At 48.2% G+C, this 14,546-nt stretch overlaps 1 protein-coding gene across 1 annotated transcript in view; it reads left to right on the top strand.

Annotated features, from left to right (window-relative positions):
- Positions 1–454: 454 nt before the first annotated feature.
- Positions 455–14,546, top strand: part of LOC128727853 (G protein alpha o subunit) — a 45,969-nt gene continuing 31,877 nt past the window's right edge. Inside the window, exon 1 of the mRNA XM_053821802.1 lies at positions 455–572. Within this exon, the coding sequence (XP_053677777.1) occupies positions 455–572 (118 nt within the window). The remainder of the gene's footprint in view (positions 573–14,546) is intronic.

The following is a 14,546-nucleotide window of genomic DNA, read 5'->3' on the forward strand; positions in this document are numbered from 1 at the left end:
GTGTATATTAAGGCGGTAATTTCGAGCGTGGCCGGAAAAAGGCGAAGCGTGTGGAAGGATGGTAAATAAATAAGATTACCGGTTGAAATAAACCAAACAAACCAGCCCGGAAAGCCGGCGGAAGTGTAAAGTGTTCACGAAAGTCAAATTTACCGCCTCGTGTTTTGCGGTCACGGGCTAAACTGGCCAAATTCTCGGTGGAAATGGTTGGGGAAAAGGGTCAATAAAAAGCAGTAAAAGTGGTGTAAAGTGCCGGAGAAGATTCACCTGTAAATCGTGGGATTCGGTTGCGATTTTTATAGTGACATATAAAACTGCGAACCTTTTCTGGGCGACGTGGGTGCATCAAGAGAAAGTACTCCCAATAACACTTCCTACGACAAACCGGTCAGAGAAGGACGCGCAGGACGTATCTTCGCGAAGCATTAAAAACAATAGCGGTCCATTAGAAGCAATGGGCTGTACGTCATCGGCAGAGGAACGGGCTGCCATCGCCCGGTCGAAGCAGATCGAGCGCAACCTCAAGGAGGATGGCATCCAGGCGGCCAAGGACATTAAGCTGCTGCTGCTGGGTGAGTCTCCTTATATTTACCAAGCCGTATCATTTGACATCTTTTGTGCCCGTTTTCCTGCACATGCCCTCCGAACCGGGAAAAGCCCGATGGGAAACTTTTTGGGGTGGGAAACAACCGTTTCTCGATGCTGATAGCGTCTCTTTCGTCCAGAGTGCTCGGGTTGGCCCGACTTCGTGAGATAACGCGAAGGCCTTGCAAAAAGGGCCTTGCTAAGTCGGCAGGTTCCGCGTGTTCCTGGCAGGCTCATAACTCCTGCCCGTAGCAGACCCGGTCGTCCTTTTAACGTCCAGCTTTTGTTGCTTGACATTTGCCCATTCGCATCTAGAAATCGCGAGATGAGATGTGGTGTTCAATGTTAAACTTTTCACCGTGTTCCTCGTGGTTTTGCAGCCGGAACGAGAAATCATAATCGATTTCGTGTGGAACGCAAACGAGATAAACGTCCCAGTGCGCAAATAAATGTGTGCCTTAAATATTCATGCATTCGAACGGAAATGCGTACAAATTGGACAGCTTATTTGTACGAAGGAACCCCCGACACGCCGCCCATTTGCTGCACCGTTGAATTGTCGAATCATTTAAATAACCGGTGGCTCACTCGTGTCCCCGGAGGGTTGGAGATTTGTTCCGATCGTTGTGCCATTACGGGCGCGAATTTGTTTTATCGTTGCGGGGTGCGTGCCGTTGTAACGATATTCTTATCGGCCATAATTCCATTACAACTGCGCCCCATTGCCATCGCCTCGGTGTGGTCGTAAAACAGGGCAGCAGAAGGAACGAATTACACGCTTATCTGCCTGCCATCCATATGTTTGTGCACACAAAACGTGGCCCGTACGATTCGGCGACAACCGGAGAAGCACGCTGCAATTTCGGTTTGCGGGTTATTGATCCGGATTTTGCTTGGCGAGGATTGCGATGAAGCCCTTGGTGCGGAGGTTTAATAATCGCACCGACAAACAGATGCCCGGGACATATGAAGGCGAGGATAAATGGTTCCCCAAATCGACATTCAAGCACGACTCGTGTAGGAATGTTTGATCATGATTCAAGGAGCCTCAATTTGCGCCATACGCTCGACTAGTTGACGCGTTAGGGAACGGAATTAAATTGCTCAAGCGATGTTTTAAGCAAACCATCGATTCCACATGTACCTGATGGTTCTGTTTGCTGTATTATATTTACATCCGAATCGAGTTTCCTCCTTGTCGACTGGCCGGGTCCACAAACAAACATCATTTTCAAACCGCCGCCATCAGGACGGACAGGCGTTAGATCCTGTTTCCCAGACACGGTGCCTTATTTATTGTACCTCAAAGTTTGTTTGTTTAATTCCGCAGCAAATCGATCGATCCGTGGCAAACAACATTTCGCCAAACAAATCAGACCTTGCCGTCATCATCGTGCTCGCGCTCGTCGTAGTGCACTGCTCCGATACAGAACGCATCGTTGGACACGTTGCAGTGATGCAAAGGGCCACATTTAGCAGCAGAAACCCGTCAAACGCATGACAGATCACGAGCCCTTCCATTTGGGTGGTATGGTTTGCGTTTCGCGATGCCAAACCGAAACCGACTTTGAAGGTCGGTTGGGGAGGCTTTCTGTCTGAGAGGGTTTTTGTTTTCTCCTACTCCCACTTGTTGTTTCGCGGGGATGGTGGCGCTGGTAGACACGTATCGGTTTCATCGGGTGTTGCACATTGCACAATGCACCTGGTACGCATTGTGAGGGTGGCCGTATCGTCTGACTACCGGTCTCACTTTGCGCCAATCCTGCAACACAGGTACAGTGAAGATGGAGGGATCAAGGGATAAATGAGTGACGGTAGCGAAAAAAAAATTGTTGTAGTCTTATATCTAGCCGATAATTCCTTGGAGGGATCCTGGCTGAAAGACCAAACGCTTGTATGGATCGAAAAAAGGGTACATGCTCGACCATCATCGCCTATTTCACTGGCACGGACGGCATCGTTGCAGCTTGGCAACGTTCCATGCATTTGTCCCAGTCCAACCCTTTTTTTTCCTTCTCTGTGCCCACATCCGATGCTTCGTTTCCGTCCGCTAGTGTCCGTTTGGGCCATCCCGAACGGAAGCTGGAAGGTGCTGCAATTTATACCGCAGCTTGTTGCACACGGTGGAAGTGGAGGTGTTTTTGTGCCATCAAATTAACATCAAACACGAGGCCACAACGAGGAGCGGATGGCCAGCAGGAAGGAGTTCCGAGCAAAATAGTTGGCCAACTGTTGGACATCGCCTTTCTCCCATTCCGGGTTGTGGCATGCATGTGAGTGAGGGATGTTCCGGGGAGATTTATGTTAAATCCAGTCTAGGCTTGCCAAAGGCGGTAATCTCCGTAGCGAGCCATTTTGTTGTTGAATCATGTTGAATGTGTGGTTTTGATTTGGAGCTCGGTTTTGTTTTAGCTTTAAGAACACGAGCACGATGCTTTGTAGTTCGTGAAGTAGTGCTGTTTAGTAGTAAACTTTTTTATCCTTTTTTTGTTTGGCAAAATTTAATATTCAATTATTTTGCTGGTTGTAAAAAAAAATGTAGGTTATCGCTGGGCGGGGCGTATAGTTTTGTTTTTCTGAATGACATATTTTGTAGTCCGCGAAATGAATCGTAAAACTGCCGAGTGGAGTGCGAATTGCGGAAATCACCTAAAAAACTTGGGTCAATTAAAAATTCCCATTAAACCCTGCTGGTAGGAAAACTCTTCATTATACTCTCAAGTGCGTCATTTGCCGGCCGGAAAATGGAGGGAGCAAATTTTTAAAATCATTCTTCACAAACCCCATTCTGGATTGCGCCACCTGCCAGCCAGCCTGTGGATGTTGACTCACCCACTCTCATTCCGGACGCTTGCGACAATCGCACACAGAAGGGTGCTGGTGCATTTACTTTATCTTTAAATCGATACCGCGCTGTTGAGGTCGCTCGAGAGAGTGGAACGTTGTGTGGCTTTCTAGCAGGTCGGTAGGTGAAACAGATAAGCTATTTTTTTCTGTGTATACGATGATTTTCCTCAAGAGTGTGCTGCTGAGCCGGTAAAGTGGCCTAAATCGGGTCATTGTTTCGTTAACCATTTTACTTTTTCTCTGTCGCGTTGGAGGTACTAGAATTACATGGAATATGATTCGATAAATTGGCTTCAATCGCATCTTCGCTTCTAATTGTTAACGTGTGCAACATTTTACTCCAATCCACACGACAGAACCGAGATGGAAGGATGGCGTGTCTTTAGGCTTATTGTAGGTTCTCCCACCAAACCACCCACCATTGTGTTGATGAAAGCTCTCCCACGGTTTATGGCCTCCCCGGGTTTTGGTTCTTTTCGTTTCTTTCCGACCAAAAACATCATCTAATTTTGCTATGCGAGAAGCAGAGTAGGAGCAGCCTGGGCTGGCTTATTTGATTCACAAATTCAACACCGACTGCAGATGGCCGATGTGCCGCATTGCCGGTGTACTTCTGTGGTCGGGAGAGATGAATGGTAGAGAAAAGGCAAGAAAAACAACACCAGAACACCCCAGACAGGGTGCTGATCGCAGGCGTTGGCTCGTGGAAATTTCGCTTAACGAATCGAGGGCGGAGTGGGTTACCTGACTGACTGACTGGTTGATTTTGAGGTTTTCGTGTCGCCGGTGATAAATTCGCCAGCCAACCCATTCCATCCGGAAGTGTGATTGGGGACAATGAACGTTAAATTTTTGCCCGAGGAGATTCTGAATGGAGTGTTAACGTCAGTCAAACTTTTACTGCTCCAAAACCGAAGTCGCTGTCGTGTGGGGTGAAGTATTTTACCGGACATTCCGGAATTTGGTGCCTTTTATAAACAGTAACAACATTTCCCACCGTGACTCGTTGCATCGCTCGAATGCAGTCGCATTCCAGAACAAACCCCAAACCGGGACGGCGAGCTGTTTGCATTCGCCACCAGCCGGTAGCCAGATGGCCGGAACCGACCTGGAGAGTCGGAGAAAAAGAGAGAGAGAGAGAGAGAGAGAGAGTCGGGAAACGATGACCACCCCGTCGAAAGATGTCGTCATAGGGTGGCTGTCATCAGCATCAGGAATCGCGATCACCGACGGGTGGAAACAGCGGCCAGAGGACGGCCTCTTCCGCTTTCTCGCTACTACTCTTATCTCGCTGCTCTCAAACAACAAGGGAGGCCCCGTTCTGCCCTTAGCGAGGTTGCAGGAAGCATAATCAACCGAACGCGAACGCGCCTGCAGCGCAGCCAACTGCACGCGTCGGTTTGCGCGCGTACTTTCGTTTAACCTTCGCGCACAAACACTCTGATTGTTCTAATATTGATCTAATTACCTACCGCGGGTGTTCTCGAGCGTGTGTGTCTGTGTTTTTTTCCTGTTTGTTCTTTTCTTTTTCTCCATTCCTCCCGTCTGAGGGCTTTGCTTAGAACTGAAACTCAATCGACAGCACGAGGGAGATAGTGCTGGTTCTACGGTCTATCTGATCTCTAGTATATCTCGCTTTTACAATCGCACCAAACGTGTGTCGATCGTGGGTTGGTGTGGGGTGGAGTTGAGCCAAATTGCCGCCTGAATGAGAAGGCAATAATAATGTGAAGAAAAAAAAAATAGTAACACTCACAAAAACGCCTCCGCACCCTCGCGAAGCGTGAAACAATCGAAACAGTGGAGGCGTTTTGCTTTCCCACACCCTCATACACACACACACAGAGCTCGTGAAAATGCGGATCCAAGAGTGACGTGGAGAAGATAGTATCTGCTGTTAGATGCAGCTCTCGATGCAGCTGTCTATTTTGAATGTTGAATTGTGTGTGCTTGTGCGTAAATGCCAGGGGACGATTCTACGACCGGTGGAAAAAGGCCGTAACAGGTCGTAAATCAGAAACATGTGGATCGATGATCATGATCATGTTGCAACAGTCATGGCGAAAATTGATGATGAATAGTGGTGTGTGGGTTTGAAATCACTTTGGGTGTAGGAAAAATTGTATAAAATTAGTTTATCATATTATACTTCTGTTCAACGATCGAACGTGGTCTCATGACTCCCTTACCGTGGCAATTGAACTCGAACGCAAATTGAAACCGGGTGAAAAAGGAGTTCAGGGTGGAGGATCGGAAACAAGGGTGGTGGTATAACGCAGTAACGAGATCGTCAGCCCTTCCCTTTAACAGAGGGAGCGATGAAATACCTCGTGTTGCCACACGCAGCCTCCAGCAGCGCCACTTCACACGTAGAACGGTTCAACTGTACGTTGAGTTGTTGCCACTGATTGTGTTCCCGAGGTAGTGGAAGCAAAAAAAATAAATAAATATATATGTATGAAAAGAACGAAAAGAGCAAGTGGAGTAGAGATCGGAATTCCGGTCACCGGTCGTAGAGTGTTGGAATTGGTGGGCTTGATGCTACTGTTACGGTAACCTGAGCATCTCGCGACATATGTGAAGGGACTGGAGACGAGATGAGTAATGACGAGGTAGGAACTTTTGCGCTTAAAACTCCCCTGTGATGATATCTTTTTTCAGTTACGTTTAGGAATAATGGTAGTTAAATTTTAACAGTTAACTAAATTCTATTCGAAAGAGAAAACAAAATCGGCTACGCACTGTTTGTCGTCACGAAGCTGCCGTTGCGGTTTGTGCGAGCAACACTGTCGGCCTCAAGTTCGCCTCAGTCGAATGTCCTCGACCATCATCTCTCACTTCCGTTCTCGGTCGTGAGACACCTATCCTCTTCCATGCCGCGTCCTGCCCACGAGTCACCAGAACTCTGCTTCCGGCAGGAGCGCTCGGGCCCTGTGTTTTCCTGTGTCAGATTTCCATATCCGTGGGCGCTGCGTTCGGGCTTTTCGCAAACGGCAACGCTGCTCCAGTAGTGCGTGCTTGCTTGGATGCTTGTGTGCGTGCGGAGTACCTACATCGCGTCTTCCAATCCCTCTGGTTGGGGGAGGTTGAGCCGACCCTTTGCTGCCTTGATCGCGGGGTCGTATGGCGGTGTGTGACACTGCAATTTGAGCGAGCTGTGAGCATGCGCGCTCTCGAACCCAACTGTGTTCGTGGAAATGAGCGGAAAACTCACTTTTCCGGCCACTTTGTCGAGGTTTTCCCGGAGCGCGAGAGCTATTGCTCGAGATTAAGAGAGCACGTGATGGAGAGCTCGAAGCGGAGCGTTGGAGGACTACGCCGGAAGGCGAAATATTGGGTGTAGTTGGGCGAATAAATATTCGCTAATAGAAGCGGCACGGGCGAAAAGGGCTGACCTGGAACAATGTTCATTGTTGCGTTTTGGTGGACAAAATGTTTTTTTTTTGCGTTTAAAGATGCATGCCAAGCTGAGATGTACGTATGCAAATATTCTTAATAGAACATGCTTTCGAGCACCAGTCGCTTTTGTACGAAATGGTCCAATTTCCTGCGATAAATCCACTGTGCGATCAATCCACTGATTAAACTCGTGCTATCTCTGCCTTGTGACCCTCGAGAATGGGCACGAACGGATCAACGGAGGAGTCTGCAGGCACCGGATGAATTCCACGTTCTCGGAGTCACGATGGAAATTATGGAGATCTGAAGAGAGAGCCACCTTGCACGAAAGCTGGAGAGTACGGACATTTGTTGAATAAAACGGTCGGAGTCATCGAGTTTTCCACCGCGTGAGGGTGTGTGCGGTTTTTCCTGGAGAGGCTTGATAGTTCTACCGAGGAGCGATAGTTTTCTTCGTAGTTTGAAATCAAAAAAGCTCCTGTAAGAAAGTTTAAGTCAATCGTTCTATAGAACACAGCACATCTAGGGATGATACCCTAATAAATAGGTTTTAGGGGGATGTAAGGCAAATTTAGTCACAGAATTTTCCAACTGAACCCCCTTGGAGAAGATAATAAAAATTGTGGCGCAACAGCAAGAGCACGAGATAGAGAGTGAGAGAGAGAAAGAGAGAGAGAGAGAAAGAGAGAGCGCACACACAAGAGCGAACGGAAAACGCACATTAACGTACATTTTTCCATCCCGAATGGATCACCGGGTGGGTGGAAGAAACCACCCCTTTCTCTGGATGGAGGAGCGCGAGAAAAAGTGTGCAGATTCGCTCGCAGTCGAGAGAGACTTGCGAGAGAGTTTCGTAAAGGGATGTCGTCTCATCTCGCGATTGCTACTGCTGCTGCTGCTGGTGGGTTTGTGACTCAATGCTCGTCGTGAGCCGTCGTTGCCGTGCCCCATCCAGTGTGGTTGATGAGCGCAGGAACGAATGGTAGCAATTTTCTCAACCAGCAGCTTCTGGGTGGTGGTTCGACGGTGAGCCCTCTTTTTTTCATCCCTCCAGCAAAGGGCGGCTCCAGTAGCAGTTATAGGTGGTGGCGCGCACGCGGATTTTTTTTTGTTAGGTGATAACCTCCTTGGTGTGTAAAAAGCAGTACTACACACACATACCGTGTGTGTGTGTGCCCTCCCACGGGTTGTGAAGTGACCGAGCACAAGCTGAAGAAAGCGAAAAGAAAAACCTCCCAAATTTTCCCAGTGGCGTGTCCGTGTCGCACTCCAGTGCTGGCGAATGTGGAAAACCCTCCGACGGGGCGACAGCAACGGAAGAAAAAGCATCTACAGTAGGCATTGCTGTGGGCATCTGACCAACGCCTGCTTCGATTCGATTCCTGCCTGCCCATGTGTGTGACAGCGTGCGTGCGCGTGTGTGTTTGGTGAAAATTTTGCACAAATCCCTGCAGCAGGGCAATTTGTGCGCGGTTATTTTTCTGCTCCACGTTCTGGTCTTTCCCGTGCCGTGGTACAGCGCGTGTGAGTGATTCCATTTGGCTCGTGCACTGCGGGGTCTGGTTGCGCTGTTGCTTCGTGTGAGCCGAAGCCGAAAGAAAACAAATCTGGAAAAGCCAACACCTACTCGAGGGAGCGCTCCGTTTCCCAGCGTTTTTCAATCCCGCGTGCCAGGGCGGACAGTGGGCGCTGAATTGTGATGTTGGGATGCGTGGAGTTTTTCACCCAGCACTCTGGTACGGTACAGTGGCGTGCGTGAAAAAATAAACGCACGCCTCATGTGCGTGCGTCACGTGTGTGTGTGTGTGTGGATGTGTGTCGGTGATGGTGAAAATTGTGCATTTCGTTGCTGTTATTGTTCTTCCGACGATTGGCCCACGAGTTGTAGCTGATGGTGACCGACGCTTGAGTGACAAAATTTCTTGGAACGAGGAAAATAGAACGCCCATTTTCTCGCCTCCTTCTGGGTCGAGCGTTTTCCCTGTTTGATCGCGTGTGCAACACACGGCGTGTCCATCAGCACCTGCGTGTGCGGAAGATAGAGCCGCAAAGGGAGATCTTTTCCGTTGACCCAACGGTCGGTGGTGGGGAGTTGAAGTGTTAATGGAGGCATTAGACAAACGGATTATACGAATGTTGCTCCCTCGTTGTTGTTTTTTTTTTTCCAAAACTCCGTGACCCGTCGAGAACCAGCACGACAGTGTAAGGTGGTTGAGGAAAAACTAGCGCTGGGTTGGGTGGTCGTGGAAAATTCCCTCGAGCATCTCGAAAGGCGCGTTCCTTCACAGGATTTCAGGATGTTGCAATGTGCGCTAGTGTCGGTGAAGATGATGACCATGGTATTAGTGATGAGTTCGTTAGTGTACGTGAGCGTTACTATCGCTCATCCTTGTTACTATCACGATGACTACCGCTTGGTGGAGTTGGAGAATATAATTTGGCTGAACTTTGGAGATAATCGGGAATGCTGGCTGGAAAAATTATCCTAAATTGCTCAGTTATTCGCTGGGAAAACTCCCCACCGCACACAGTGTCGGCGTGTGTGCGAGTGTGCGCGTGCAAAATTCACAGTTAGCGTTATGCTCCTTGCGCGTGTGACCATGTGCCGTGAGTTTGACATTCTACCTCTCTACACAAACCTCAGTAGTACTACCTTTCCACGCGTCAGCTTGCATCGTGGTGTTGGTGGGAAAATGTGCGCGCAAACGCGTTCCTCCCCAGAGCAAGTCTCCTGAATGCTCTACAAAAAGAAGAATGGGGGGCGCCTCCATATATACACACGCGCGCGTGTTTGTGTGCACACGTTTTGTGGAGGAAAATGTGGTCCCGTGAACATCATCCTGCCAACAATCATTTTGCCCGTTGTTGTCTGCTCAGCTACCCTGTTTGTGCTATGGGGTCCTTTTAAACCCTCTCCGTGTGGTGGTGGTTGGGGGCTTTTTTGGGCAAGCAAGTTAACAACATCTCGCCTCACAAACACACGCGGGAGGTCACGCTGCTACGTTCATCCCCCCGAGGCACTGGGAGGTATCGATTTTTCCGCTACCCTCGGGTACGCGCACGCACACACTGTTCCAGTTCGTGCACGCGTAGTGCCGTTTCTTTCTCACCATTTGACCTGTGGTCTGGATCCGCCCGGTGCTGCCACACATAGATCCTTGCAGGCGCTGATACGCACACAGCAACGGTTCTCAAGGAAGATGAGAGCAACAGCATCCAGCCACTACATACTACACTGACTGGGGGCTGAAACGTGACAAGGATACGACCGTGGCGTCGCGAATTTCGAGCCGTTTTTTTAAGGAATGTTGTGCCTCGGAAAAATGCTAGCAAATTTTCACGGCATTATGATTTGTTGCATGAGTTGGCAGTTTTCGGCAAGTTAACTGGCAGCCGGACAGCTGCTGCTCCATACGGGCGAGTTGCTTCTTCGAAGAGTTGGTCATGTCGAGTCAAATTGTTTTAGCTGCCAGAATGCCAGCAGTTATTCGCTCGGAAAAGGTGCACTATGCATACTTTATTCCAGAGGTAGATTTTAAACAAGCTTTTTAGGGAAAAGCATTCGCTTCGTAGCTGTTTTAGTTACATTGTTCCTTTTTGTTGAATGGATAGTGTGTTTGGCTCACAAAAAAGCTCGACTCCCATTCTAATGTCTAGTTTCTTTACAACCAGGTCTACAGAGCTATTTGGAGTTGTTGAACTGATTAAAGTTTTTTTTGAGTGTGTTTTCCACTTCAAAGAACAATAGCTACATCAACCCTGTGCCAGAGCGTAGTACCCGATATAAGTGAAGACAAATAAATTACCTTCCCACCACGACAATCCAGAATTAGAGACTTTAAATAAAAATGACTTCACTGCATCTCCTTTGCGCGCCGTATGGCGTCCGTGAGGACCACCAGCGCTCTCGTAGGGTTTCGCACTCCTGCGCCTGCCTCTGCACTTTATCAGCCGGTGTTTATTTATAAACCGCACACCCCGTTTTCCACTCGCGATAAGTAGATTTTCTGTGGTACGTTACGCCTTCTGCTACTGCTGCAGGGTGGTGTGTAATCGCTTTTCCGGTGATGGATAAAAGTGGCTTTTGCTGCATTCGTCCCACAACCGTGCGCTTTTGCCGTCGGTGTTCGATAAGGTGTGGCTCTGCTCCAAATTCGTTGGCGTCCTCTCTTTCTTCGCCAATGACTCCTGTTGCTTCGGTCAGGGTAATTCAAGTGAGGTAGGTGAAAGCCGTTGAAACATCCGCCACCGGACACTGTCCAGTACGGGAGACACCAGCAACTTCCGCTAGCCGACGGTGCCAAGCGCTGGCTGTGTAACATCGTGTCCAACCGGTTATCTGTTGCTGGCCGATGCATCCTTCCTGTGCTGGTCGGTGCAACAGGATGCCTGGTGGGAAGGTTTGGTGCCAAAACCGAACGGCATTCGAGCGGAAGTTGTACCCATGCCAGCGCTTATATCGCTCCCGCCCACGTGCTGGAATGTGGGTTTTCGTGATGATGCAACCATGTAGCAGAACTCCATCCGCTTGCAGTGTTTTTGGAATCGTAATTGCGGGAGTATATTTGTTATCACGTCGGTATAATAATACCACGTCTCTGTGATATGAAGACACATCGTCCCTGAAAATGATTTTTCTCGAAGCTGGATAATATATAGGTGTTTTTCTGGATATAAAAATGGTTATCTCTTTTTTTGCCTAGTTAAAAAAGTGTTTAAGGGTACATACAACCACTGAAGGTGTATAATAAAACTGTACCGGCGGGACAAAGGTTCATGGTAAGAAGCTAACCTCATCCTCCAGACCATCATTATCTATTTTCACTTACTGACACGACAACACGCTCTTTGGAGATGGTTTGACGTGATGTGATGGTCGGAAAACTCCCTCTTGGTTCGTGCTTTGGAGGGTTTCTATCCTGTTGACATTAGTCAGATTTCCACACCCATGGACATATCGATCACATTCCAGATTTAGTCGTTTTTTATGCAGTAGAATGTCGATACACATTTTGGTCATATTGCATCTCGAATGCGCCACACCTGTTGTGTGGTTCGACTCGTTGACAGGTTACCTCTGTCTATAGCTGCTGTTTAATTTGTGTAGTTGGATCTTGATGGGCAAGAGGAACTATAAGAAAATACCTCCCAACGCTTTAGACTCGTTCGTATGATGTACATTTTTGTTTTCGTTGGTGTTGCCGTATGGCCGTCATTATTGGCGTTTGGCGTTAGGGTTATTTTCGGAACAACCACTTACGGACGAGTAGCTGCTTGTTTTTCGAAGCATCTCTTCCAGTGATACCGAACCCTTTTTGTATGGTTCCACCAGAGTTGCGACCTCCCACCATGGAATGGAAAAGCAAGAAAAATTTCATTACTCTCGTGGAGATAAGTAATATTTTCCGACAACCGGTGACCAACGGAGTTTTATTTCATTTACAAAGTTATAATGCCCCCCGCCGGGATAACTCGTGTATTTTATTTCTTCTTTTAGGGCAGCTTAAACAACAATAGCTCCCTTTGTGCGTAGGAGGGTACGCATCCTTTTAGTCCTAAAGATAGACACAAAGGATCTTCCGAGGCATAACCCGTTGTTTGTTTTATTCGAAAGTAAAAACAAATTTCAATGCTCTCGACCGGGCCGGGTTCCTAAGGCGTAAGTTTGGGTGAAACAACCCTTTCGCCAACGCGAAATATCAGTTTGGATCGCCATCGGAGATCGGCCAACCGCGTCCCTTTCTGAGTTCAAATCGTTGGTTTTTTTTGTTGCTGTTACTTTACCCCAACACTAAGAAGCAACGGCCACCGAACTCCGAAGTATGTCGTTAGGATTCCTCGGCAAGCAATATTTCGACCACCCGAAGGGAATGTGCGTGCCTGGTTTTCATCTCAAGTAATAAGGTTTCCCGATCTCTCTCTCTCGTTCGTGCTCTTTCTCTCACTCTCTGTAGCACATGGAACGTGGTATTTGTACGATGGAAACCGTGTGTGTCGTTTCGCCCAGAAGCCCCCCACAATGGTGGGAAGGAAATTCCGTGAACGAAAACATTCAGCAATGGCTGGAATCAAAAATAAATTAGCAAAAACGAGAGAGCCAATCGGGAGCCAACGAGAAAGTGAGAAAGAACGAACGGTTTTCTTTGGTACAGATGCTGCTGCCGCATGAAATCGATTACGTAGGACGGTTTCTACCGTGACTCAGAGATGCTGGTAGTAATGAGATAAAAGCACAACTACGCACACATTCGCGCGCACGGGGCGCGTGTGTATTGCGTCAAGGCTCCCTTTGGGTCCCTTCTCCCGAAATTGTAATCTTGTTGGGTGCAACGGGGCAATGTGGGGAGTCAGTGAGGGACTAGTAAAAGTGTACAAAACTTTCACTTCTTCGGCAAATGGACGCGCGCGGCGGTGGCTTGTTAGCAGTGCCGACGGGACGTGTCCTTTGCGAAGTAGTTTTGCTTTGTCGAGATTTGACTTCTCGAGTTCATTCTCTCTCTATCTCACTCTTGCACACAGTATTTCTTCTCTTCCTAATCGGGAGAGGAAGCTCGGCGAAAGCTCGCGTTTTATGGCTTGGGACGAAATCGAACGGAAGCTGGCCTATTCAAGCCTTGAAAAGTGGAATCTCCATTTCCTGTATCGTACGAATCCGCTTATCAATCAGATTTGACACTGCGTTTCGTGCGAAATAACAAGAAGGAAAACTCTCATACAACAAATCGGGAGAGTTTTCTTCTCATTCCAATGCCTGCTGCGAAACCAAGCGTATCGCAGAGCTCCACAGTAGGCGTTGTTTTGTCAAAGGAGCTTCAAGGTCAAATGGAAGGAAGGAGTCGAGCTGGAAAAGTTTTCATCCCAAGCCAATGATGGTGTGCGTTTTTTTTGTTCTTCACAGGAAGAGTGCTGGATGGCGTTTCCTTTAAAATCGCACACTTACGCACGAACCCGGTGCAGGAAACGCCTCAGGGAGCGATGGAAACCGTACGAGCAGCTCTCACCGGTTAAGGATTCGTTGATGATTAGGAGGCAAAAGCTTTAGCAGGAAAAGCCCCTACCATGCTTCTCAACTTTGCGTTGAAGGGATACGGTCTCCTTTGGCGCGGTAGTTTTTCTCTTGTATTTATTTAGTGAGTCTTCTCGACACAGAAATAAGCCTGCTAGCCTACGCTACGCGATAAGGCCCTGCCTAAAGGCGGGGCGGGGCAAGAAGCGTTATTCTGCGGCTGTTCACATGGGAGCGATGGCCGCAGGGATTATGTTACCGAAATTACGGTACCAGCCACCAAGCGCCTCCATCGGGTGTTGATGGTCGGGTTTTGGGCGCTGGCTAGCCGTTTGGTAAAGTACTTTCTCTCTCTTTCTTTCGCTCTGGTATACATACATTCACTCGCACTCTACTTCTCAATGTTTTATGCATAATTTATTATTAGCGCTTCTGAGCCGGGTCGTTATTGGCACTCGACCGGTTAATTCGCGTCTTCGATTCAGTATGCACGTCGTGCTGCATGAATTTTACAAAACAAAGGTTTATTTTTACGATCTCGATCGTTGAGGTATGCTGCAGTAGTACGGATTAATGTACATGGCTGTTCGGCTTTTGCTCTACACTTCTGCAGGATGCTTATTTCAGATGGAGTTTGAGTAGAAATCAATTCCATTTGCATTCAAATCGGCTATTCTGCTTTGTGCAAGCTTTATGATATAGATTATAG

The sequence above is a fragment of the Anopheles nili genome, chromosome 3 (assembly GCF_943737925.1).
Source record: "Anopheles nili chromosome 3, idAnoNiliSN_F5_01, whole genome shotgun sequence".
Lineage (NCBI taxonomy): Eukaryota > Metazoa > Arthropoda > Insecta > Diptera > Culicidae > Anopheles > Anopheles nili.